At 43.3% G+C, this 26,729-nt stretch overlaps 1 protein-coding gene across 2 annotated transcripts; it reads right to left on the bottom strand.

Annotated features, from left to right (window-relative positions):
* Window positions 1–211: 211 nt before the first annotated feature.
* Window positions 212–26,729, bottom strand: LOC135542616 (collagen alpha-1(XXVIII) chain-like). Of its 2 annotated transcripts, none has more exons than XM_064969720.1 (36): window positions 26,414–26,729; window positions 26,110–26,265; window positions 24,563–25,137; window positions 21,769–21,789; window positions 21,579–21,638; window positions 20,768–20,821; window positions 20,635–20,679; window positions 20,454–20,480; window positions 20,319–20,363; window positions 19,767–19,811; window positions 19,510–19,563; window positions 11,542–11,610; window positions 11,370–11,438; window positions 11,143–11,211; window positions 8,933–9,001; window positions 6,694–6,762; window positions 6,517–6,585; window positions 6,334–6,402; window positions 6,151–6,222; window positions 5,968–6,036; window positions 5,763–5,834; window positions 5,601–5,669; window positions 5,421–5,489; window positions 5,204–5,272; window positions 5,051–5,119; window positions 4,854–4,922; window positions 4,026–4,094; window positions 3,850–3,918; window positions 3,681–3,761; window positions 3,515–3,550; window positions 3,387–3,423; window positions 2,692–3,249; window positions 1,886–2,133; window positions 1,284–1,518; window positions 795–986; window positions 212–695 (listed from the first exon to the last, which is right to left on the bottom strand). In XM_064969720.1, exons 2-36 carry the CDS (start codon window positions 26,249–26,251, stop codon window positions 691–693), a joined length of 3,639 nt encoding a protein of 1,212 aa, XP_064825792.1. In that variant the 5' UTR covers window positions 26,252–26,265; window positions 26,414–26,729; the 3' UTR covers window positions 212–690. The 2 variants fall into 2 exon arrangements, with proteins under 2 accessions (XP_064825792.1, XP_064825794.1); XM_064969722.1 differs by having other exon boundaries at window positions 26,110–26,257.

Genomic DNA, 26,729 nt, shown 5'->3' with positions numbered 1-26,729 from the left:
GTATTTTCTATTATTTCTTGACTACATTCCTGAGTGAGATTGACTGAATTGTGTGTTAAAATGGTGTTATATGATGAGCTATCCATTCATTTTGAATGAAAATGGTAATGTTAAGTTAAAAGGCCCAGTGCAGTCAAAAACGTGTTATATATATATATATATATATATATATATATATATATATATATATATATATATATATATATATATATATATATATATATATATATATATATGTTTCCACGCTATAAGGTTGAAAAATGACTGAAATTTCAGCCTGTTTTGGTGGGTTGGAGTTTTGGCCTTCCATGGTGACATCACCAGATGGTAAATTAGTTAATGGACCAATACAAAAGAGAGTTCCAAACCACAGTAAGGTACTTAATTGTTACCCAGAAATGATTTGATATTGAGATAAAAACAGCTGCATTGGACCTTTAAGGAAACATTATACAGAGATTAGCGGTAAAATTAAAGTTCAAATCAGTCACTGGAATTAGTTTAGGAATATTTATAATAAGTGCGTAGAGTTTTAGGTCAAGGGTAGGAGAGAGGAACTAGGGAGTGTCAAAGGAGCATTTATTCAATAGTTGTGTCATAGTGTCATGACTTGACCTCCTTCCATTGTGCACGGTGCCATGGAACATCAGTTTAAAGACTGAATTGAGCGAGACAACGACAGATGTCTTCTCAGCCTGTTGTGAAGAAACCACATGACAGCATTCACAGAAAACCCATACTTGATGAATATTCAACCGAAACCAAAGATCATTGAAAGATGAGCTATACAATACCGGCTCGTTCTTGCACACATGTCCTCTTGCACTCCTCCTCTGTGTCGAAGCGGTTCTGGTTCCCCTCACAGGCTCCGTACCAGAACTGGGCACATGCGTTGGCCTGCTTGTCGTAGTACCAGCGCATTTTGTAATCCCGACATGGGCCCTGGTCCAGGACCAGTGCACAGCGAGGGTCCAGAGGCACAAACTCTGACCGGGCAGAACACAGAGAGAAGACCGTTAGTGAAGGCCCACTAAATAAATAGATGTTATATCAGGATGTAGGGGCCATGGCACACTAGTATACTGATTCTGTTCATTGGCAGATAAAGCTAAAGCATCAACAAAATTAGGGTCAATTTCAGTTGGAATCATTCTGTAATTGATTTCGACAGGCTTTGTAGTAATCTGAACGGCTCATATGAATCAACAGACACAGGGTAGACTGCCATGACTACATAGATATAGCACAACACTCAGCTGTTGTTGGCAGTGGGTCCAACATACCTTTGGGAAGTTTGGGTCGTGGTGCAGGCACTAACTGGACAGAGCCTGAGGACCCAGAGGATGAAGATGACGTTCCTGATGACGTTCCTGATGAGGAAGAGGACCCTCTTGTATTTGAAGATGAGGATTCCCTGGAGGAGGACGTGTTGCGGTTCAACGTGGGAACGTCCCCGCGACTAGTCTCCCAATCTGAGGTGTAAACACCTCCATCCTGGCCTCCCTTACGCTGCCCTTTCTGGAGCCGGAGGAATAGAAAACACACACGGAAGAATGAGGACCAACAAAGTCCTTACCCTATTGTCAATTAGTAACAAAACAGAAATACACTGTTTTAAAGCCTGAAACAGAGTAACGAGACCAGTGTTACTATAGTGAGATAATGTACAGTAGACTCAGAGGAGACTGTGTTACTATAGTGAGATAATGTACAGTAGACTGAGAGGAGACAGTGTTACTATAGTGAGATAACGTACAGTAGACTAGGAGGAGACAGTGTTGTCATTAGTTCAATGGAGCATGCAAGTCAGGTCAACTATACATTGACAGTAGATTGTTTTCTGGCCAGTGCCTCTGCTAAATGTCTGTTAATGTGCTGTAAAGACCTGTACTGTGGCAGTGCCAAGGTCAATAGGCTGGGTTAGGTCTACCCTGCCACCCTGACTTTGAGTGCTGGTAGTGGTGACTGTTCGCCTCCCGTTGTTGAAGTCCTCCTGGTTGGTGGTCCCATAGCCATTGTTCCCGTTGCCATAGTTCCCATTCTTCCCGTTCCTGTATCCATTGGTGACACGGTTGTATATCAGATCACCGTTCTCGTCTTCACAGAACTTGCTGACGAGCTTGGACTCCAGAGCTGAGAGAGAGCGACAGAGTAACAAGAGTTGTGATGACTGGGAACAGGTGATGAATCACATTGTACCGGTATTAGGCTTGGAGACTTTGCAGCAACTTGATGCAGTTAACTTGGTACATTAGGTCAATTTACAGAACCACACCGTATAATAACAGTAGACCTACTGCTAACGAAGGGGCAGGAGTTTTTCTTCACTATGTCAGCTGACCAGGAATAACTCTAGAGGACAAATATACCAGGGCCATTCAACATTCAGCTAACAGTGTAGTGACCTAAAGCATCATATGACTCCACCTACAGATAAAACACTATGGTGTCTTAAAGGAGGCCTGGGTAAGGCAAAAATTTTATAAATATTTCTAATTTTTGCTTTCCGATAGAAATGTCAAATATATGTCAACAATCCTTCCTGCAAAGGACTATTCTGATTATATTGAGTGATAATCACAAAAATCATGGCCTTTTTTGTTTGGGTTTCGTGAGGAATCACTGATGACTACACCAACACAATAAACCAAAACCAACTGAATGTAACACCAACTTGGCATTTTGCCTTACCTGGCAGCGTGTTGAAGTCATCAATGAGGTACATGTGTTCACTATCAGGGTCTGACGCAATCAGGTTGAGCTCCCTCAGGAACTCGGACTGCGTGGGGTCCGACGTATTCACGATCCCCAATGCGTACATCTCGATGTTTGCTGCGTGCGCCTCCCGCACCGCAATATCCAGCTTCACCGGCTCCCGCTTATCCGTCTGTCCGTCCGTAATAACTATAGCCACTTTACTGACCCCTTTGCGAGAGCTGTAGAAGGCATCCTGTGTGGCCTTGCGGATGGCGGTGCCTGTGTGGGTGCCCTCACCTATATAAGGGATATTTCGTATGGCCTGTTTGACGTCCTGCTTGGTCATGTGGCGCGCCAGGTTGAACTCTAGCTTGACCTCCAGGCTGTAGAGGACCAGGCCGATGCGGGTGGCGTTGCGGCCCACCGTCACGCGGTCCACCAGGGCCGCCACAAAGTCCTTGATGATCTCAAAGTTCTCCGGCCCCACGCTCTCCGAGCTGTCAATGACGAACACCAGCTCCATGGGCCGCTCCTTGCATTTGATTCCGCAACCTGGAAACAATGCAGAGATATACGATTCGGACGTAGAAAGGATGTTTTCCAATGCACTCTTGACAAAGGCCTACTGTATGTTGCAATCAATGTTAAATTATTACTACACAAGCACAACAAATAAATGCTTCATTTACCACAAATCTCCTTGATCATTTTAATGATGTCTTCTCTCTGTGGGTCAAAATCCAGATTGACATGGTGACTAAATGGAATAAAAAAGACTAATGTGAACTCAAAAGACAGCTAAAGACTGAGAACTTACTGTGAGGCCCATGTCGCCTTTGAATCCTGGTCTGCCCTAAAAGGAAGCAGTAAAACATTGGTCTGATCAGTTTCTACTCTGATTAAGTTAATTGTTTATTACAGTATGTATCCCTGTTATCAAATGAATAGCCCTGATTATAAAAGCGGCCCATGACATGACTCACTGATTGGCCAGGAACTCCAGGGTCACCCAAATCACCTTTGACCCCCTTCAGGCCCCTCTCCCCTCCAGAGCCGCGGTCACCCTGTCATAGAGCCAGATAACGCAAGGTCAAAGGTCAGAAAAGTTCAAATACACTGCCATATGTTTCAAACCACTGTGTCTGTCGTCACCTTGGCCCCTGGGAATCCTTCCCCTGGTGGCCCCCGAGGGCCCGTCACGCCCTGAGACCCTGCCTCGCCCTGAAAGGGTCCACAAAATACAGAGAAGATTTGTCATGCTTAACTCAACATTTTAAAGAAACAAGAAAATGTTTATTTGCTTGCTTAGGTCAAATTACTAGACCTACCTTTGGGCCCTGAATACCCTGCCCAGGGGGCCCCGTTGGCCCTGGTGGGCCCGGTCGTCCAATGCCACCCTAGAAATGAGCAGAAGTTATAACCATATGTACAATAGCAATTAAAAAGTGTCAGCACAACACAGCCCAACCACACTGCACTACCTGTGTCAAACCTAGCTAGTCACACAAAATAAGCTAAGCCAAGGGACAAATCCTTCACTTTTCACTTAACAAACCTAGACTTTAAAAAAGTGACCTGATCTCACAGGGCAGCCGTTTCACGAGCAGGCAATTTCACAGCTTGAGTATCTCTGGCTTTACTGTTCATAGTCTGACACACATTAGCAAGCTTACTGTAAGAGACCAGACCAACTGATGTGATGTACAGGGCTACCCGCTCCCTAGGGCTTCTGGGGCTATAGGAGATGAAAAGCCTGGAGAGAAACCTGGATGTAATATTATAAGCTAGACTGCCGGCTCTGGGTATTGTGTTGGTTATAGGCATCCTGGCCCCAATGGTTCTCATTAGACCCTTATGTTGAGATATATTCACATGTTCTTGGAAGTGGGTGAAAATGATATATGTCCTGTAAGAATGAAACGCTGATTATCGCAGCCTTTGAATACAAGGTCCCTGGGGACATGTGTTCACACGTACAAGGTGGATCTGAAATGTGGAGTCTGCCAGCATGAGGTAATACTAGTATTGATCACCATGACTCAGTGGGTTTATGATGGCGCTGAACAAGGCTAATTCGGTTTCGCATCAGAGCTGGGGTTGATTCTTTGCCAACTGTTTAGCAGGTCAGCTTCTTCATGTCAGACTACAATACATACCGGTAGACCTTGTAGCCCCTCGCCGGGGGGGCCTGCTAAACCTGGCAAGCCCCTGAAGCCAATATCGCCCTAAATGGGAGAAAACACACGGCTATCATGATGTCCTCTGCAAATTGAGGTCTTCTGTTCACCCAGGGCTGTTGTCACTATCCAAAATAATCCAGATCCAACACCCTCACACGGAACCATATCTTTACCTTCGGTCCAGGGATGCCCAGCCCCTCTAGGCCTGGTTCACCAGGAAGCCCCGGGAGACCAGGAGTTCCCTACAAACCACAGGTAAACACTGGGATCAACACTGGTACAACTCATGCAATAGCAACACATGAATAAGCAGCAGTGTTGCTCACCGTAGGGCCAGGATAACCATCGCCTTTGGGCCCAAATGGACCAGACGGACCGGGACCTCCACGATCACCCTAAAGGTTTGTGATTAAATAAAAGTACATCAAGATTCAAGTAAATAAATATCAGTACATCAATAAAATATGCTGATTATTCCGATAAATATGTAAATCCTATGAATTATTCCCTATTATTCTAGTAGTGTGGCATAGTGTGTCTCACCTTAGGACCAGGCAGCCCGTAGCCCGTCTCCCCTAATGGTCCAGATGGACCAGGTGGGCCAAGATCGCCCTGAGACAAGAGTTATAATATGGTTAAGAGACACTTATAACATGGTTATGATATGGCATAAACCTCATCTACATGGTGAATTGTAGGCATTTTGGGACAGAGGGCTGGTACCTTAGGTCCTATTATGCCCCGCCCTGGGAGTCCTGGCATACCCAGTCGACCTGGTGTCCCAGGCTCCCCCTAGAAGAGGTCAGAAGTCAAAGGTTGCAGTGTGACCACATTACACTACAATACAGAGTGTTGACTGATGATAATTGAGGACATTGTCCTCACCTTTGCTCCAGAGGGCCCGGCGATTCCAGGAGGCCCACCCAAGCCCCGAATGCCCCTCTGGCCCTGGTCTCCCTATGTTGAGAGACATCATTCGTCAAAGAAAGAGCACAGAAAACCAACCTCAGAATACCACAGCTGTCCAGATTAATGAAGATTAAAATCTTGAAGCAGCGATGTGAGGAGAAAAACCTGGGAATCTTCTTACCTTCTCACCTTGGGTGCCAATCCCCGCAGCTCCCTCTGGTCCCCTCAGACCACCAACACCTGGTTCACCCTATATAGACAAACACAGACAGACACACAAGCAAAGCATATGAATCCAATGGTCACATACAAAGAGGTACAGTATCAACCTACGGTGACGGAGAGATGGCAGAAGAGGAAATACCTTCTGTCCCGGGGCCCCATCCTCTCCTGGGAGGCCAGGAAAACCAGCCAATCCTGACGCTCCTGGCTCACCCTGAAGAGAGATCGTTGGTTGTCTGTCTCACATTGCATCGACTACATATCCAAATGTGACACCACAACGAGGACAAACTACACATTGCGTTTCCATTGGAGGAGGACTCACCTTAGCCCCAGGTTCGCCAGCCCCTCGCTCTCCTGTTGAACCTAGCTCCCCTGGTAAGCCCTGGTCACCCTGTGGATGAGAGGAGCACCCATACACAGTCATTAGCATTAGCGATCGCCTAAACATACCATAACCACAATTGATCCAAAAGTAAAGTCATGGAAGAAGCATTCAAACACAGACCTTGGGCCCTGGATATCCATCTCCTTGTGGACCCCTGCCCCCTGGTGGCCCCCGAGGCCCCTCCATACCCTGGTAGGACAGGAAGCACAAAGTAGGCACATTAGGAAAGTAATCCATAAACTATATATGGGTGATACTTGGTGAAACCTGTAATAATGAATAGGTGGGCCTACGTACCTTCTCCCCCTGAATGCCCAGGCCTGGCAGGCCGAGAGGCCCTGGAAAACCTGGAGGGCCAAAGCCACCCTGAGGGTCACAAAGAGAGTCATTGTTGGCATCATAGCTATAATTACACCAACACAAGCTTGTGGATGTGTTACAGGAACAGTGAATGAAATAAATATACAAAAAGTACATATACATTAGTTTGGATATTCACCCTTTCATTAACTGTTATTAAATGAAGGGAAAGTAGTCAACATAACACAAATACTGTGCTAAAAATCCTCCTGCTAGTCACCTTGCTATTAAATATTGAGAATGTTCATGCAATTTACTATTTTGATAGGCAATAAAGTAAACCAACTCCAGATCCAATGACCCAGTAATACAGTGGTCAGATGAAACCAAATTAGAACTTTTGGTAACTGAACTCGTCGTGTTTGGAGGACAAAGAATGCTGAGTTGCATCCAAAGAACACCATACCTACTGTGAAGCATGGGGATGGAAACATCATGCTTTGGGGCTGTTTTCTGCAAAGGGACCAGGACGACTGATCCGTGTAAAGGAAAGAATGAATGGGGCCATGGATCGTGAGATTTTGAGTGAAAACCTTCCATCAGCAAGGGCATTGAAGATGAAACGTGGCTGGGTCTTTCAGCATGACAATGATCCCAAACACACTGCCCAGGCAATGAAGGAGTGGCTTCGTAAGAAGCATTTCAAGATCCTGGAGTGGCCTAGCCAGTCTCCAGAACTCAACCCCATGGAAAATCTTTGGAGGGAATTGAAAGTCTGTGTTGCCCAGCAACGGCCCAAAAACATCACTGCTCTAGAGGAGATCTGCATGGAGGAATGGGCCAAAATACCAGCAACAGTGTGTGAAAACCTTGTGAAGACTTACAGAAAACATTTGACCCCTGTCATTGCCAACAAAGGGTATATAACAAAGTATTGAGAAAACTTTTGTTATTGACCAAATACTTACTTTCCACCATAATTTGCTAATAAATTCATTAAAAATCCTACAATGTAATTTTCTGGATTTTTTTTCTCATTTTGTCTGTCATAGTTGAAGTGCACCTATGATGAAAATTACAGGCCTCTCTCATCTTTTTAAGTGGGAGAACTTGCACAATTGGTGGCTGACTAAATACTTTTTTGCCCCACTGTACATGCATACCTCATCTATAAAATGCCAGCTTGGCTCACTTTATAGTGTCAACGGAGCTGTTATAAAGTTACATGGTATAAACACAGAATGTTAGCTAACTGCATTCTTGCTGAAGGATTGCACTCATTATATGATGAAAGCACTGCCAATATCCCAAGGATGAATTTCACCACAAGGCTAAACTTGCCGAGACTAATCTGACCAAGAACAAACACCATTTTAAGGTCAATTAATGTTTAAATCTGTGAGAATGATCATCAGCTACCGGAATTCTATCGCTGTTTGCTTCATTCATAATGGTGTAATTAAGCAATAAGGCCCAAGGGGGTGTTGTATATGACCAATAAACCATGGCTAAGGGCTGTTCTTAAGCACGACGCAACGCAGAGTGCCTGGACACAGCCCTTAGCTGTGGTATATTGGCCATACATCACAAACCCCAGAGGTGCCTTATTGCTATTATAAACTGTTTACCAACGTAATTAGAACAGCAAAAATAACTTTTGTTATACGGTCTGATATATAATGGCTGTCAATCAGCATTGAGGGCTCGAACCACCCAGTTTATAAACGTCATCAATTCTATCCCATAATCAGTGTGGGACCGTGATTCTATTTCTGACAGTACACACGTTGTTCAGGTAGAATGAGGATGCATCCCAATAGTGTAAAGTAGCTTCCTCTCCTTGTCTCCTCCCCTTTATCTGAAAACACAGACTAGGTGAAAGCAAAAGACAGGAACCCTTCTGAACCAGGACTTCCCATCCACCTGTCCAGACCTTTAAAAAACAATGAAGGAAAAGAGATGAGGAGAGGAGGCCACTTTAGGCAATTGACATGAACCCTTTACATCAGCCTTTACTTCACCCATAAACTTTCTCACAGCACAGCGTCCAGGCCTTGACCCCTGTGTGATTCATCACCACACAGATTCAATAGAGGCCTCATATATAACCTCAGTCTGAATGAGACCCAGACGCCAGTGCTTCTGGCCACTCCTTACCCAAGGCTCTTCCTGGGGAACACTGCGTGTTTGTGTGAAGGCCATTCACCCAGATGTAGTTTCACAGTCTATACTGTACCTCGTCTCCTTTGATTCCAGCGCCGGGCTGTCCTCTGGGCCCCCTCGGCCCCTCCAGGCCCCGGTCCCCCTGCAGAGGGACAAACACAGCTCTTTAAAATTATTTTCAACTCTGCAGTCTCTCACACTCTCTCACTCACCCGAGAGAGAAACTCACACAAGCCATACAGTGTAGGCAGAATCCCAATTTGAGATCTGTGCCCATAACTCAGACTTTCATCTACTGATGTCAATGAGTGATATAGATTTCAGATTAGGATTCTGCTCTAAGAAAGATAACAGCAACACAGACAGTTATTAATTGATGGGAAAACAACCATGATCCCGCTAACCAACAACCACAAGGCTGATGGGAACAATGGAACATTATGAAAATGTTAAACTGAGCTTTTCCTTACGTCTTGGCAAAAGGTTCAAGCATTCCGTTGTAATTTGTGTTTAAATCTATCTATGTGCCACGCCGAGGCTGGTTCGCAAGGTGACAACGGACGTTCGTTTACTGTGTCTGTTCCTGTGTGAGAGACAGGAAGTCTAAACAGGAACGTGAAATGGGTTCTGGAAACTTCTTCAGATATCTTCCCAGCCTTGCATGCATCCACTTTGGACCTCCAAGGAAAGTTCCAGGGAGACCACACAGGTCGTGGCGGGTTCTGACAGAGGTTGAGATGCTGGAGGACATGTTTAGTGTTACTCTCATTTTTCCAGCAAAGGGCTTTGGCACTGAGTAGATCAGCACTGGGGAGATGGAAACCACAGCGACCACCTGAATGTCGCTAAGTGTTCTTTGTACTTAGTTACTGCAGGAGTCAGGCTCCGACTTGAAAATGATATAAGACTAAAATAAATAAACATGGTGAAGGACTTTACACAATAATCCAATTTGAAGCAGAGCGAGATGTGTGTAAAACATGTCCATTACCTCAGAGGTTACCTCAGGTCTGAAGAGAATACAGTCTGCAGCTACAGCATTAGCAATACCTAAGGACAAACCAGCAACATGCCTGCAACGGAGCTTAGATATAATGTACTCATAAATCCCCCATTTCTTCACCCCAGCAGGTGTTGATGACAAGGGTAGCAGGAAAAATCTTTTCAGCTCTCATGAATCTGGAACTTGTCAGAACTTGTGACTAGCAACAGAGCACTGCTGCTCATAACCAGAGCTGTGTGTCTGGGGTCAGCCTCAATGCAGGAAAGTAAAAGCCTTGAGGCCATCTCTAAAGGTAGACGCTTCTAGATGACTGGTGGAAACTCACAGTCACTCTCTCCAGGGTAAACTGCCAGATAAATATCTCTAATGATAGGATCTGAGTGGACTGAGGTTTCAATGAAAAACATGCAATTAAAAGGACGCATCTCCTCAGTCAGTTGACTAGACTATTATGAGTCAAAGTTGCAACTTCGCCAAACAGAGAGCACATTTGGCATGATGTTACTCAAGTGCGTTCCCAAAACGTAATCAAGCGTTGTTTACACAGGCCATTCAGGAATGATCAAAACAATTGTTGATCTGTGTTACCTCACCTGCCACTGGAAGCATAATGTTTTCCTTGTCACGAAGTAGGAAATATATATCTATATAAAACTGTCATTACCATAACACAGCTCTGTCTCTAAAGGAATGGCATGTTTGCATTGCATTTACAACCATTCTCTTACAAGTCGCAACAAGGGCGTAAGCTACAGTATAACATAATATATTTTGAAGGCAAGACACTCACTGCAATGCAAATAGCATAGCCGTATCCTGGTAACACTTGAGTTCAGAGGATATGTTAGAGCAGGGAGAAAGAGAGAGGTCTGGTTTGGGCAGATGTGGCCCATGTGTGCCTGAGCAACCCAGTGAAAAGCAGATGGACTCATTTCTTCCTTCTGGTCTCAGTTGAATGACTCACTCCTTTCATGTTCTACAGGGATTCTGAATAGCTTCTGGGTGTTTCCCAGCCCAGGGCCTGTATGGGTTCACCTGATGTCCTTTTTAACTCTGCTTACCTGCATGCTGCTGGAAGTTACTCCGTAGTAGAACAAGAAATCACTGATCGATAGATCCATTGCATGTGACACTGTGATACCAAATAGAGGTGTAATTCAGATGGACTTTTATGGCGCTGCGTCTTCTCCTATAACCATCATCCATGTGATGTTGTTGGTTTTACAGCCACATATCTGGAGCCCAGACCGGGACACATCTCTGCAGACGCACAGTCATACCTTTGGCCCGGCAAAGCCTTCTCCTATAGGACCCTTCTCTCCTTGGACGCCCTGTGGCCCTTGAGGCCCCTGTGAAACAAATCAACCAATGGTGAACAGACTTGAATAACCATAGACTCCATACACAGCTACATGAACACCCATTTCACAGAGTCATTTAAGAGTATTCATAAATGCAATCGTACATTGTGGTCAAGTATGCGTACATTGTGGTCGTGCTAACTCACCGGTAGTCCAGGCTCCCCTAAGCCAGGTGGCCCTGGAGGCCCCAGTCGCCCCTGGAACCCCACATCACCCTGCAGAGAGAGAGAGTGTGGAACACCCGCGAGGTGAGATACAACAGGTGGTTGGGGGAAAATGTAATTCCCTCATTTTTCAAAACAATGGGATGAGTGGTACCTTGGGTCCAGGAAGCCCAATCCCAGTCTCTCCTTGGATTCCAGGTGGCCCAGAAAGTCCCCGCTCCCCCTACAAAACACACACACACACACACACACACACACACACACACACACACACACACACACACACACACACACACACACACACACACACGTAACCATGCAGGAACAGACACACACAACACACACTTCAGTATACAGGAAATTCATAGCGAAAAGTGTTTGGCACAACAGCAATTCATAACTCTGTGTCTCTCCCTCCTCCTCCACTATGGAACATCAAGACCAGAACTCTTCGAATGAGGTGACATCATTTCCTTTAAATTCCTCTCATCTCTAACCTCACACCATCTCCATCACTAACCCAGCCATTACCTCACCACATAAACCAATACACATACACCAAACAAATCACACACACTGACCTCAAACCTTAACTTTTTTCCCCTCACACATCTTCCATCAATCAAATTCTACTGGGGGTTCAGGCTAGCACTAGGTGTTCTGAAACTCCTGGAGAATTCCCTCATAGTCACATCACTATTGTTAAAAGCCATTATTCAAAACACAGTGCCCTCTGTAATTATTGGGACAGTGAATCATTTTTTTCTCTTATGGCTCTATGCTCCAAAAGTTTGGATTTGAAATCAAACAATGACTGAGGTTAAAGTTCACTGTCAGCTTTGATTTGAAGGTATTTTCATCCATATCAGGTGAATCGTTTAGAATTTACAGTACTTTTTGTGCCCCCCCCCATGAGAAAGTTAGACACACAAATGTCATACCTCCCCAAAATGCTAACCTTCCCTGTTACTGTTATGATGAGAGGTTAGCATGTATTGGGGGTATGATATTTGTGCATCTTTCTCACTCATCATTATTATTGATGATTCACTCAGGATGATCCGTAATCATGGTAGCATCTGCATTAATGTATAAGTGTTTAGAAACATATTCTATTCTTAATTACAATAAAAGTGACTCCAAAATTACACAATACATTACTTAGCATTCATTTTTTTGGGGCTCAAAAAAATAATCTGAAACAGAACCAAAACAAAGAGCAAATGCATTCAACAAATGTGTAGAGTTACAATCTTGACATAGTCATTGTATGCTATGAATATGAGACCCTATACTTAACATTTTACTACTTAATACACATAAGTGAAATGGGGGGGGGGGACTATGTACAAAGTGCTGTAATTTCAAAACGGTTCACCCAATATGGGTGAAAATACCCTAAATTTAAAGCTGACAGTCTGCACTTCAAAATCATTGTTTGATTTCAAATCCAAACTTTTGGAGTATAGAGCCAAGAGAAGAAAACATGCTTCACTGTTCCAATAATTATGTATGGCATTCTAATAGCAGTGTGAGAAGACATAGTCTACATACCACACATTTTTTTCTGTTCCATTTCCAACATGTCGTGCGAAGCTAAATGTCAGACATTAGTCTACCATTCATTTGATCTTGGATGACAGTCAAACAAGCAACATGAAGAATCTTTCGAAACAATTAAGCCTCTGACTGCCTGACTGAGTGTGGGCATATGTCAGACTTGGCAGTAATGTCGCTGAGAGAAGTTTGAAAAACAAACTGACAAGATAATAACATGATTACAAATCCCTCAAAGGGTCTGTGGCATTCGTGCAATGACTGATGATACTTAGAAAGTAATGTATCCATTCAAAACATTAATGTACACATACTTGGTCAATCGTCTGCCATCTGCTTTTGGGCCACACTTGAATCTGTCTTTCTGTAGCTCTGGTCCAGGCAGTGACGTGCGGCTTGCAGAAGGCTCAGCATCGGCAACCCGCACGGAACACCCTGGACCAGAGCTAGTCAGTCTACTCAGTGGGACTGATACCAGCGTAGTACTCAATACAGAGGTCTCGAGACGAGAGGTCGACCGATTATGACTTTTCAATACCGATTATTGGAGGACCAAAAAAGCCGATACCGATAAAAAAAATATATATAAAAATAAAAACGGACGATTTTTTATTTTTTTATTTGTAATAATGACAATTACAACAATACTGAATTAACACTTATTTTAACTTAATATAATACATCAATAAAATCAATTTAGCCTCAAGTAAATAATGAAACATGTTCAATTTGGTTTAAATAATGCAAAAACAAAGTGTTGGAGAAGAAAATAAAAGTGCAATATGTGCTATGTAAGAAAGCTAACGTTTCAGTTCCTTGCTCAGAACATGAGAACATATGAAAACTGGTGGTTCCTTTTAACATGAGTCTTCAATAATCCCAGGTAAGAAATTTTAGGTTGTAGTTATTATAGGAATTATAGGACTATTTCCCTCTATACCATTTGTATTTCATTAACCTTTGACTATTGGATGTTCTTATAGGCACTTTAGTATTGCCAGTGTAACAGTATAGCTTCCGTCCCTCTCCTCGCTCCTCCCTGGGTTCGAACCATCAACACAATGACAATTAGCACGCGCTAACTAGCCAGCCATTTCACTTCGGTTACACGAGCCTCATCTCCGGAGTTGATAGGCTTGAAGTCATAAACAGCGCAATGCTTGACGCACAACGAAGAGCTGCTGTCAAAACGCACGAAAGTGCTGTTTGAATGAATGTTTACACGCCTGTTTCTGCCTACCACCACTCAGTCAGATACTTGTATGCTCAGTCAGATTATATGCAACGCAGGACATGCTAGATAATATCTAGTAATATCATCAACCATGTGTAGTTAACTAGTGAATATGATTGATTGTTTTTTATAAATTGCTAGCTAGCATTAAATTTACCTTGGCTTACTGCATTCGGGTAACAGACAGTATTCTTGTGGAGTGCAACGAGAGAGATGCAGGTCATTATTGCGTTGGACTAGTTAACTGTAAAATTGCAAGATTGAATCCCCTGAGCTGACAAGGGTGAAAATCTGTCATTCTGCCCTTGAACAAGGCAGTTAACCCACCGTCCCTAGGCAGTCATTGAAAATAAGAATGTGACCTTAACTGACTTGCCTAGTTAAATAAAGGTATATAAAAAAAGAAAAGGCAAATCCTCACCCAAAAATACAGATTTCCAATTGTTCTGAAAACTTGAAATCAGCCCTAATTAATCGGCCATTCCGATTAATCGGTCGACCTCTACTCGAGGCTACATATTGAGTATCTCGGTCTTGTGTCGGGTGCTGGATACGTGTGAACTCGGTCTTGACTCAGAGTTAAAAAAAAACATTGAATTATCAGCTTCCATTCATTCAGCCAGATACACACATTCCTATCTTGAAACATTCATATCTTAATAGTCTTTATATATCTTTTATAGACATTTTTACACAGTCACAAACCTATTGGACCCAGGCCAGTGTGTGACAGGTTGGTGATTCTGAAAGGACAGCAACCACAATACCAGCCCACTCATGTAGGAGAGTGCATATTTTGTAAAACACGAAGGGCCAGTGGTGTAGTGTATATGCAGGTACTGTATAAGCCTTATACCCACTTTTTTTTCAGTGGGCATTGCGTCCCCACTCCCCACTGAGCGTACCAAAGTAGTGTAGTTAAAAAAATATATTATATATACAGTGGGGCAAAAAAAGTATTTAGTCAGCCACCAATTGTGCAAGTTCTCCCACTTAAAAAGATGAGAGGGCTGTAATTTTCGTCATAGGTACACTTCAACTATGCCAGAATAAATGAGAAAAAAAAATCCAGAAAATCACATTGTAGGATTTTTAATGAATTTATTTGCAAATTATGGTGGAAAATAAGTATTTGGTCAATAACAAAAGTTTATCTCAATACTGTTATATACCCTTTGTTGGCAATGACGGAGGTCAAACGTTTTCTGTAAGTCTTCACAAGGTTTTCACACTGTTGCTGGTATTTTAGCCCATTCCTCCATCAGAACTCCTCTAGAGCAGTGATGTTTTGGGGCTGTTGCTGGGCAACACAGACTTTCAACTCCCTCCAAAGATTTTCTATGGGGTGGAGATCTGGAGACTGGCTAGGCCACTCCAGGAATTTGAAATGCTTCTTACGAAGCCACTCCTTCGTTGCACGGGCGGTGTGTTTGGGATCATTGTCATGCTGAAAGACCCAGCCACGTTTCATCTTCAATGCCCTTGCTGATGGAAGGAGGTTTTCACTCAAAATCTCACGATCCATGGCCCCATTCATTCTTTCCTTTACACGGATCAGTCGTCCTGGTCCCTTTGCAGAAAAACATCCCCAAAGCATGATGTTTCCACCCCCATGCTTCACAGTAGGTATGGTGTTCTTTGGATGCAACTCAGCATTCTTTGTCCTCCAAACATGACGAATTGAGTTTACCAAAAAGTTCTATTTTGGTTTCATCTAACCATATGACATTCTCCCAATCTTCTTCTGGATCATCCAAATGCTCTCTAGCAAACTTCAGATGGGCCTGGACATGTACTGGCTTAAGCAGGGGGACACGTCTGGCACTGCAGGATTTGAGTCCCTGGCAGTGTAGTGTGTTACTGATGGTAGGCTTTGTTACTTCGGTCCCAGCTCTCTGCAGGTCATTCACTAGGTCCACCCGTGTGGTTCCTGGGATTTTTGCTCACCGTTCTTGTGATCATTTTGACCCCATGGGGTGAGATCTTGTGTGGAGCCCCAGATTGAGGGAGATTATCAGTGGTCTTGTATGTCTTTCATTTCCTAATAATTGCTCCCACAGTTGATTTCTTCAAACCAAGCTTCTTACCTATTGCAGATTCAGTCTTCCCAGCCTGGTGCAGGTCTACAATTTTGTTTCTGGTGTCCTTTGACAGCGCTTGGGTCTTGGCCATCGTAGAGTTTGGAGTATGACTGTTTGAGGTTGTGGACAAGTGTCTTTTATACTGATGACAAGTTCAAACAGTTGCCATTAATACAGGTAATGAGTGGAGGACAGAGGAGTCTCTTAAAGAAGAAGTTACAGGTTTGTGAGAGCCAGAAATCTTGCTTGTTTGTAGCTGCCCAAATACTTATTTTCCACCATAATTTGCAAATAAATTCATTAAAAATCCCACAATGTGATTTTCTGGATTTTTTCCCCTAATTTTGTCTGTCATAGTTGAAGTGTACCTATGATGAAAATTACAGGCCTCTCATCTTTTTAAATGGGAGAACTTGCACAATTGGTGGCTGACTAAATACTTTTTTTGCCCCACTGTGTGTGTGTGTGTGTGTGTGTGTGTGTGTGTGTGTGTGTGTGTGTGTGTGTGTGTGTGTGTGTGTGTGTGTGTGTGTGTGTGTATGTATAACATACACACATTACCGTTCAACAGTATGGGGTCACTTAGAAATGTCCTTGTTTTTGAAAGAAAAGCCCATTTTTTTTGTCCATTAAAATAATATCAAATTGATCAGAAATACAGTGTAGACATTGTTAATGTTGTAACTGACTACTGTAGCTGGAAACGGCAGATGTTTTATGGAATATCTGCAAGGCCCATTATCACTCATGTATTCCAGTGGCACGTTGTGTTAGCCAATCCAAGTTTATAATTGTAAAAGGCTAATTGATGATTAGAAAACCCTTATGCAATTATGTTAGCACAGCTGAAAACTGTTGTCCTGATTAAAGAAGCAATAAAATTGGCCTTCTTTAGACTAGTTGAGTACCTGGAGCATCGGCATGTGGGTTTGATAACAAGCTCAAAATGGCAAGAAACAAAGAACTTTCGTCTGAAACTCATCCGTCTATTCTTGTTCTGAGAAATGAAGGCTATTCCATACAAGAAATTGCCAAGAAACTGAAGATCGCGTACAACGCTGTGTACTGCTCCCTCAAAACACCAGTCTCAACTCCAACAATGAAGAGGTGACTCCAGGATGCTGGCCTTCTATGCAGAGTTGCAAAGAAAAGGCCATATCTCAGACTGGCCAATAAAAAGAAAATATTAAGATGGGCAAAAGAACAGACACTGGACAAAGGAACTCTGTCTGGAGCCGCCTCTTCACTGTTGACGTTGAGACTGGCGTTTTGCGGGTAATATTTAATGAAGCTGCCAGTTGAGGACTTGTTAGGCGTCTGTTTCTCAAACTAGACACTAATGTACATGTCCTCTTGCTTAGTTGTGCACAGGGGCCTCCCACTCCTCTTTCTATTCTGGTTTGAGCCAGTTAGCGCTGTTTTGTGAGGGGAGTAGTACACAGAGTTGTACGAGATCTTCAGTTTCATTCTCAGTAACAAGGAGGGTAGGAAAGACGTTTCAACTATATAACTGATATCTACCAGTAAATGCTAAGGCAACGTTGGGTATGCAAACCAAGTTTGGTCCGAAGTGTTGGTTAGTAGGCTATTTGTAATGCGCAATTGTCATCATGTGCTGTTTGCATCTGGGGTGCAGGCATGGGTGGACATAGTCCCACACGCTGGGGAGCCAGGACCTGCCAGGCCAAGCTGTGTGTAATCATGTTTGCCAAGGGTATGCCAAACGTATGTGTGTAGCTGAATCTATGCCACCACTGTGTGACTTGTCTTTTTGTGGTCTCAACCTTACTGTATGTATTGGTGGCGCATGAATTAATGGGTTATAGAGCAAACAATGCAATTATCACAACAGGTTGTAATTTGGCTTGTTTTACTGGCTTCGCTTGCTCAGTGATTTTTTTTTTCTCCCACCAACCGCTACTGGCCAGGCCCACCCAGATATGATCTGGTTTAAGCATTGTTGTGACTTAGAACATAACATTTTTCTTAATATTTTTGATATTTTTAATATGTTGAGTGAAAATCTGAAAAACCTATAGTAAACCTCATTAAAAAATAGGATTTTTTTGCACAGGGCGCCTTACCTTCCCACTGTTTGGGAACATTTTGGCAAAATTAGAGTATACCTGCTTCTTCAGTCACCACTACATAGGGCCGATGGAAAGACAGTCACACACAGCATGATGTTAAAGGATAAGTAGTCCATTCACTCAGACATAATAAACCAGTGGGTCCCAATCATAAAACCATACAAAAACACAACCATTAAGCATTTCCCAATCAAAATTGTTTCCCATTGCAAAAACATTAAGTTTAGCACACAAAGTAACTGGTCAACTAAAGTTTAAATGCAACAATGTTTCATACACAAGTTATTTTCAAAGAGATGGCTAACAACAGCAAGCGCGCTGCAATAAAAAAAACTATTCCACTCACCAGATGACGATTATTTGAAACATAACTTCTAGTTGAAGTTATTATTGAAAAGGGGGAAGCTAACAAATTAGCAACAACACCCTCTTCAATAACACCTGCTGCTGCAAACTAGCCTACAACAAAAGCTAGCTAGGCCATGGGAAAACTACAGCTCGCTATTGAACAGTGACCTCTTGGCCTTCGAGAAGGCTTTTGTAAAAAACGGTCCCACACAAATAAACATGTGATTGGTTGATTCCACTGTCATTCCAAAATGTTGCAAAAATACAGTTTTATGGCAGATGTCTTCTATCGCGCTTCTGATGGCCTAGCCAATGGCTGACTTAGTTAGCTAACTGTAATAATTTGTAGAGTGGCTCTATTTTCTCTCAGCATGCATTTTTCCACTATTCTGAATGTCTAAAGAATCCATATATTGTTCTAAAATATGAACACAGAAACACTCTTATTATGGTGGTGATTTGACAAAATGACTATCTTCTGGTCTCGGTCTGGACTTGGTGTCAGATCTGATCCAAACCAGATTCCATAAACCCAGACAGAACTGATGTAGTCCTGCCAATAAACTATGATGTAGTTTATTAGTTATTCGTATGGATTTGAGAGAGTTTCAACCCATTGATCAAATGTGAGCTAAGGAGTGGGGGATATTCTGGCACGTAAGACAGACCAGTCATTCAGTCAGTCAGTCAGTCAGTCACAAAGTAGTTGCTTTCTCTTCCATCCTATGGGCAGATGTGGTTCATCTAACTAATGGCTTTCTGTGAATGATACTGTTAATGAAAGGTATTGGGTTTAATTAAGTAAAACTCACTTTCTTCCCCATGATACCCTCAGGCCCGACATCGCCATTTGGACCAGGTAACCCCTATGAGAAGACAGAATAAAGTAGTCTACAAATGGACAAGTATACAAACACAATTGAGTTTTAAACTTAGAGGACAGCTTGAAGGACATGTTTTACTTAGATAGTAAACTGGGGTCTGTCAGTGACTAACCATTGAAACTACCTTGCTTGTGACATTCTTAACAAAGATGGCCGATACAAAGGATTCTAGAACAGAGGCTTACCTGCAGCCCTCTGTTTCCCCTGGTGCCAACGGGCCCCTCAGGCCCCTGGAGAAGGAGGGGGTCAGTCAGTTCATGTCAAAACATGACAAACAAACAGGAGGCACAGTCAACACACTGTCTGCATTCATCAGTGCTACATCATAGCCCAGACAAACAAAAACTAGCCAGCAACACAAAAGGTTGGCTAAAGTATAAACAGACTGGTATGTACTGACACTAAAGCTAAACACATAAAATATCATTAAACAAAAATGCACTGCAGCTCGCATTCATGGAGCTAAAGAAGACACTTTGACCCAATGGTCCCTTAGGTCAGGGGTGTAAAATTCATTTAGTTCATTGTTTAAATATGTTTTTTTAATTACTCAAACCTCCCAAGGGCGGGATTGGACCCCGTCGCGGGCCGGATCCAGCCCGCATGCCATATGTTTGACACCCCTGCCTTAGGTCCTTGGTAGGGATGCGATTGGGACGGGGGCAGGGGAGTTGTAACTTTATTTGACTAAATAAAAAAACATTTGATGACAAAAACAAAAGAAAAAGACACTGTACCCTGTCTCCTTTGATTCCAGGCGTGCCACATTCTCCTCTCTCCCCCTACAAGGAAAATGAGGTAGGTACATTGTGTCACATTTACGAAATACGGGGACACCCAGAGGGATATTGATCTGGAGATTCATACTCTACCTGCTCTCCTTTGTAGCCCGGCTTGCCCTGAGTAGAAACAATCTTGATTAGCGAGGAGACCTCAGAACAGAATCCTTGTCTTTATAGTTAGCAATGCTGAGTTGTTGAAGTCTGTCAATAGCTGTGTACATTCATCTAATAATATAACAGCAGGTGTTTTGGTTATGCCCTCTGTACTGACCTCTTCCCCATCTCGACCAGGAAGTCCACTGTGCCCGCCCTCACCCTGTAAGAAAGAGAGAATTAAGGTTTTGAAAACAGAATGACAGACTAATTGGAAGAAGACACACACAGGCAAAGCAAATCACCAGTACCTTCGATCCTTTAACACCTGGGTTCCCATCATCCCCAGAATTCCCCTTCTTGCCCTGTGGAGGGAAGGGAAATCACATCAGCATGGTATGGAGAGAAACATCTCATTTGTGGTGTGTGTGTGTGTGTGTACTCCTCAACAGCATCTGATCAGTGTGTGGCAGCTGCTTCTGGTTTGGGAAACTGCTCTTTTGGGCTGTTGAAGGATAATGCCGGTGATTACTGTGTACAGGCCCTAATACTAAAGTACATCAAAGTACATCCAGTGGGGCTTCCTAGTTTTGACCCTCTAGATTATGATGGTCTACAATGTCTGGTCACCAAGGGAACAGTCTACAGTAGTGATTATCAGTTATCAGGTAAAATGACTACAATGACCTATTTACTGGTGAGGATATCGTGACTGCCTTTGTCTTCAAAAAAACGAATGCATCCTTATTAGATATCCTGGAAACATAAATTTTTGTTTAACCTACAACAGCAGAATTCTGCAGATTTTCCCAAGCCAATATCTGTACCAGTTTGCTGATCATAAAGTGAAGTAGGAATGTTAAGCATTTGCTACACTACCACTGCTTCAGGGAAGCAGACATGAATTTCCTCTAACCACGCAAATCAATAAATCCTTCCAAAGCCCCTCAATTATCTCACGTGTAAGCATCAAGGCAGGCTTCGTGTGTTGGTACTGTACGGTCCATCAAATTGGAAGTAATCGTCCACTACAGGATGTTCAATTCGAAAGGGGTCTGTGATCTCAATGTATTGATGTCGAGGGGAGCTTGAGGGTGATGCTGGTCATGTTCAGACACTTACCTGTAGGCCAATGGGTCCCCTCTCTCCCTTGTCACACGCACACTTCAGGGCCAGAGGACACTTAAACCACAGGGACAAAGCATAGGGGGTCAGACAGGAGTTCAGACTCCTAAAGAGGAGAGTTCATTGACTAATGTGTGAAAAGGATGCAGTATATCAAGATTAGTAGGTCTAGATAACTGGGACTTACCCCCTCATCAGCCAACTCCGTCTGTGAAATGAGAAAAACAAATAATTGGTCAAAATGTAGTCCACTTCATATTTATTCTACACATATCTCATGGCGAGAAAGTGATTGTTGAACAAAGTCAGGACATTCCTCTCCCCACTTGGCGCAGACATAAGTCTTGTTTTGATTTAAGTTTGGTTGAGATTGTCAAGGATTCCCCCGGTACTGCTGCTCATTCTGTGCAGGTCTACGTCACCGGCCTCTAGGCGTCACTGAACTGTCTCATTACGCACACCTGATTCCAATTCCCCCCTGATTAGTAATTGTATATATGTGCCCTCTATTCACAGTAGTAGTAGTAGTAGTAGTAGTAGTAGTAGTAGTAGTAGTAGTAGTAGTAGTAGTAGTAGTAGTAGTAGTAGTAGTAGTAGTAGTAGTAGTAGTAGTAGTAGTAGTAGTAGTAGTAGTAGTAGTAGTAGTAGTAGTAGTAGTAGTAGTAGTAGTAGTAGTAGTAGTGCAAGCAAGCAAGCAAGCTGCTGCTACTGCTACTACTACTACTACTTTCGGACTGCGTATATTGTGCACTTGTTATTACGGTCTCATCCTATGGTGTAACCTCACTCTTCTGTTTGGGTTACATCCCTGTATTTTATATACGTGTTTGTTTTGGGCTTTGTCCCCATTTAACATACCTCAATGTTAAACCAACAAAGAAATGTCACTGGGTATTAAAAAAATACATGACTTTAAAAAAACATTCAATCAGTTTTCCATGCTAATTCAATGTCATGTTGAAATGTATTGTTAAAATGATGTGGAAACAAATTTGATTCAACCAGTTTTTGCCCAGTAGTTCCTTTCCCTAGTTTAGGCCACAAACAGACTGCTTAATGTTGGCTAATGTTTATTCATGTTGCTTGCGATTTCAATCAAATTCCTACTGCTAGACATCTTATATTGTTATACAGAAGATTAAACACAAGTAGCCTAGCTTTAACGTTTAACAATGTTTATTAGAATTGAAAGTTACATTGTATCACCGACGTGTAGGCTACACCGATGTGGATTGTGTGTAGACTGGTAATTTTAACGTTGATTGCTGAAATACCTGTTTAGGTGCATTTTGGATTATCCAAGTGATATGGGGTTGGTTCATGTAACCTGTTTACAGTTGCTAATTTCAGGAAAGTTTAGGCTGGAGTGGTAAGTTTTCCCAGGGTTCTCTAAACTCAGTTGTGTGACTCGTTCTTAGTCCATCTCAACCTCTGCCTCCATCTCACCGTACAAATCTACTACAACCTCCAGCCCCTGATCCTGTCAGCTGGAGACCTAATCCTAAAAAAACTGGTACAAAAATTCTTCTGTTGCCCAAAACTTGTTATTGCTTTTCTGTCTGGACATGAAAGCCAGCCACATTCTTTATGGTGGGAGAATGGTTGAAATTCCACAGAAACAAACACAAACCACATGCAATGGTCAATATAACGTCTCGGCGCAGCCAAAGTATATTTCTGCTTGCAGAGAAGCACCTGAAGCCACCACAGAAGGTCTGCTTATTCTTACTGTGAGCGGGTTGGAGCTGAACCAGCCGGAGACAGAAGCATACAAGAGATAAAAGACAAGCTAATGGGACAGACAGTCTTATGACATACAGATGCTGCCTGAAACAGGATGAAAGCCTCTGTGTGGACTGGGTGCTATTGGGTACCCAACTGAAACTCAAACCAGTCCATAAGGATCTAGCAGTAGAGCGCTTAACTAATGCAAGTGCTGCTGGTTAATGTGGATTTGATGACCAGATTTTCTTGATCATGTTATGTCTAAAGCCTGTGTCGACAGTTGGTTTAGAAGTCGAGTGTTGTGTGTGAGACTCATAGAGCTACTTAGCCATGCATGATCTTGCTGAGCTTCCTTCCTACTGCACACAGCAGTTTTCCACAAAGAGTTTTAACGTAGAACAGATTCTATAGTTAAACAGGTCCTGAACTCATTGTGTCTCTAGACGCACTGTACTGTTTCATGCCCAAATTAGTCTTCTTGGAGAGACATCAATGGGTTAATTTCCCTTAATACTTCCTTAATACTTACACCTGAGGTTTAAGTTAATGTGGTTAAAATAGTTTGAAACACCAGAATAGTTTCCAACAAAATGCCTCAGGAACACCAGCCAGAGGCCACAGTCAAAAATAGTGACGTCTGCATTTCCCCATGTCAAGTTTAGACTAAACAACGTGCTAGAGTGATAACAGTATGATCATAAAGGTACTGTGTCTGTGTTGACAGAGGGGGCCAAATCACCAGGTACTATGACAACAACTTAGCAGGTGCAGTGAGTTGAAACCACACAGGATGCCCCCAAAAAGTATATAAATTATTCTCATTCCTAAACTGAATGCTTAAACACTAAATATACATGAGTCCTTTCCAACCGGCAAAGAAAAAGCATGCGAGTCTTGACATGAGTAAGCCTACATAATATTGTGTAATCCAAATATATTTGCATCCATTTCTTCTCAACACATTGCCAAGGCCCAGCTTGTTGAAAACATGGTAATATCCAAAAAGCGATGAGCAAACTATGGCCCGGTTTTGACAAAGCCTGATTTGTCCTTCTGATGGTGGATGCTAATTCCCAAGAGGGAGGAGTCCACACAGATTTAAAATGCTCTACCTTCAGCAGTTATACAGCCATGAGACACATGCAGCAAACTACAGAGAGACTTCTTCTTTAAACACCTAAAAATGTGGACTGAATTTACATCTCAACAAACCACAACCTGAACCAGATGATGAAACGTGATGACGTTGCACTTACAATCTCTTTGATGACCTTGTCCACGATGCCCCTGTCCTGAAGGTTATGTAGGTAGCGATTGGCTGGGGAGCTGGCCAGCTGGCGAAGCTGTGCCACGTTGGAGGCGTCATTGGCCGCGGGCGTGATGCCCACCATGAAGAACTTCACGCCCTGGTTTTTGGCGTCTGCCACGGCGGAGAAGATGTCTGGGTTCCTGGGGTGGGGGATGCCGTCCGTCAGCAGTATGGCCACCCTGATGCTCCCTGGCTCTGACTCCTCCATGTAGATCTTGGTCAGGTTGGTGATGGCATAGGTGGTGTAGGTGCCGTGGCCGATGTATCTGATGGGCGCGATGCGAGTCTTGAAGTTAGCCACCCCCCTCCACTGCTTGAAGGTCTGCTCAATGATCACATGGCTGCTGAACTGCAGGAGGGCGGCTCGCGAGCTGAGAGCCCGGCCCGTCTGGAGCTTGACCACCTCCAGGCGTTCAACCACATCTGTGGCAAACATCTTCTCCTGGGCGTGGTTGTCCTTGGCGCTCTCCGAGCTGTCCACCAGGAAGCCCAGCTCCAGGGCACAGCCCTCGTTCAAAAGTGCTGAGAACATGAAAAAAGGATTAACCAATTGTAATTTATCATGTACCGTGCACATTACACAAGAGGTACTGCTAATTTGTCAGTCTTTGGTTGGCAGAGGGCAGAGCTGGGGTCAATCCCATTTCAAAGCAGGAGATCCGATATGGGTAAAACTGGGTACTTTCTTATGTTAACCGCTAACACCAAAGAAGGTTCATTCATCCGTTCAATCATCATGTACGTACCTGGTACAACATTAGCTAGCTACATTACATGGTTCACAGATATGAGGTCACTACCATTTCAAAGCAGGAGATCAGACCTGGATCAAACTAGGTACTTTCTCACATCCAGCTCAAGACCAACATTGGCCAGCAACTGATCACAAGTCAGAAGGTTAAGTTCTGAGATACTGAACCTTAATGACAGAGAGAAGATTGAACCCAGAAAAGGTCTGATATGATTTATTGATCAAGGTGGAAGTGAAGCTTGGAGGGGCGCCATGACTTGAACTGTGAACTGATGTCCCTGATTCCTGTCTGATATCTAAAAGGCTCTAGGAGACACGACTCACACGAGACATCCTAACCTACAATAGTTTTAAAGGAGCTAGGGCACAGATCCAATATAAACCGGGAATAAATCACATTTATGTTCAAAGAAACATGTCCGAGAGAATGTGCCCGGGGATACATAGCTCTTGTTCTGTTCAAGGAACAGAACAGTTGCCACTGAGATGAATGGGTTTCTAAAACTGGCTGTGAGATATAATCATTTTTTAAGTGGGTCCCATCTTCTGCCAAAGACTCTTTAAAATGAGATGATTGCAAGTTTTTCTTGTAGCCACACATTCTTTCAGTGATGGAAGCTTAACCTATGTATTTTCTGAAGTGAAGGTATCCTACCATTTCTAGCCAACAATATGTCTCAGAAAAGCTTTTCTTTGTCTCTCCTTTCAAACTAATAAACAATAAACATTTTTTTGACCCTTACATTGGCCATTCTTGGGTATGACGTTGGTTGTCAGTAGTTTGTTCTTGCCTCTCCTGTCCACAGTTCTCTCATCATAGTCATCCTGAGCCCAGAGACTGTGGAGTCTACAGAGCAGCAAAAACCAGTACAGAGAGGGGGACATCACCACCTGTTCTCCTCCAGAGAGAGAGAGAGAGAGAGATTCATATTGTGTTAAGGTAGAAAATCACATGAACATCTGCACACCAACACAGAGGTGCAAAAGTCCACCATTGACTGAAACCCATAACCTGTATCATTTTAACTTGATCCTGCACATACTCACGATACAGTGCTGCAGGCTCAGGTCTCCAATATACTCAGCTCAGTACAGTGTTCAGGACAGGGTAAGGTGAACGTGAGCGAAAGAGAGAATCATAGGGGAAAATGAAGACTGTTTCAGGTGTTGTTCAGGTTAAGTTCCACTTAGACTCCGGATATTGTTCTGCTCCTGTGGTGGTGATGGTGTCCAGTCTGCAGGATGGGAGCTGGTCAGGCCAGGTAGGATGTCTGCAGTACGGCAGCAGTGAGGGGAGGGTCTGTGGAGGGCTGCGCTCTGGCTCACACTGGGTTCCCTGAGGTCTCTTTAGTTGCAGCCATCC

Source organism: Oncorhynchus masou, chromosome 6 (genome assembly GCF_036934945.1).
Source record: "Oncorhynchus masou masou isolate Uvic2021 chromosome 6, UVic_Omas_1.1, whole genome shotgun sequence".
NCBI lineage: Eukaryota > Metazoa > Chordata > Actinopteri > Salmoniformes > Salmonidae > Oncorhynchus > Oncorhynchus masou.
Note: the sequence above shows the minus strand (reverse complement) of the source record. Positions and strands in the feature narration are given on the sequence as shown.

Excerpts from the sequence above, each read along its gene's own strand:
- LOC135542616 (XM_064969720.1), bottom strand. The coding sequence starts at position 26,251 with ATGTCCCCCTCTCTGTACTGGTTTTTGCTGCTCTGTAGACTCCACAGT. Across the intron at positions 25,138-26,109 it reads CATACCCAAGAATGGCCAAT|CACTTTTGAACGAGGGCTGT; the intron begins GTAAGGGTCAAA and ends TCATGTTCTCAG. Across the intron at positions 3,424-3,514 it reads AAGGCGACATGGGCCTCACA|AGAGAAGACATCATTAAAAT; the intron begins GTAAGTTCTCAG and ends TTTGACCCACAG.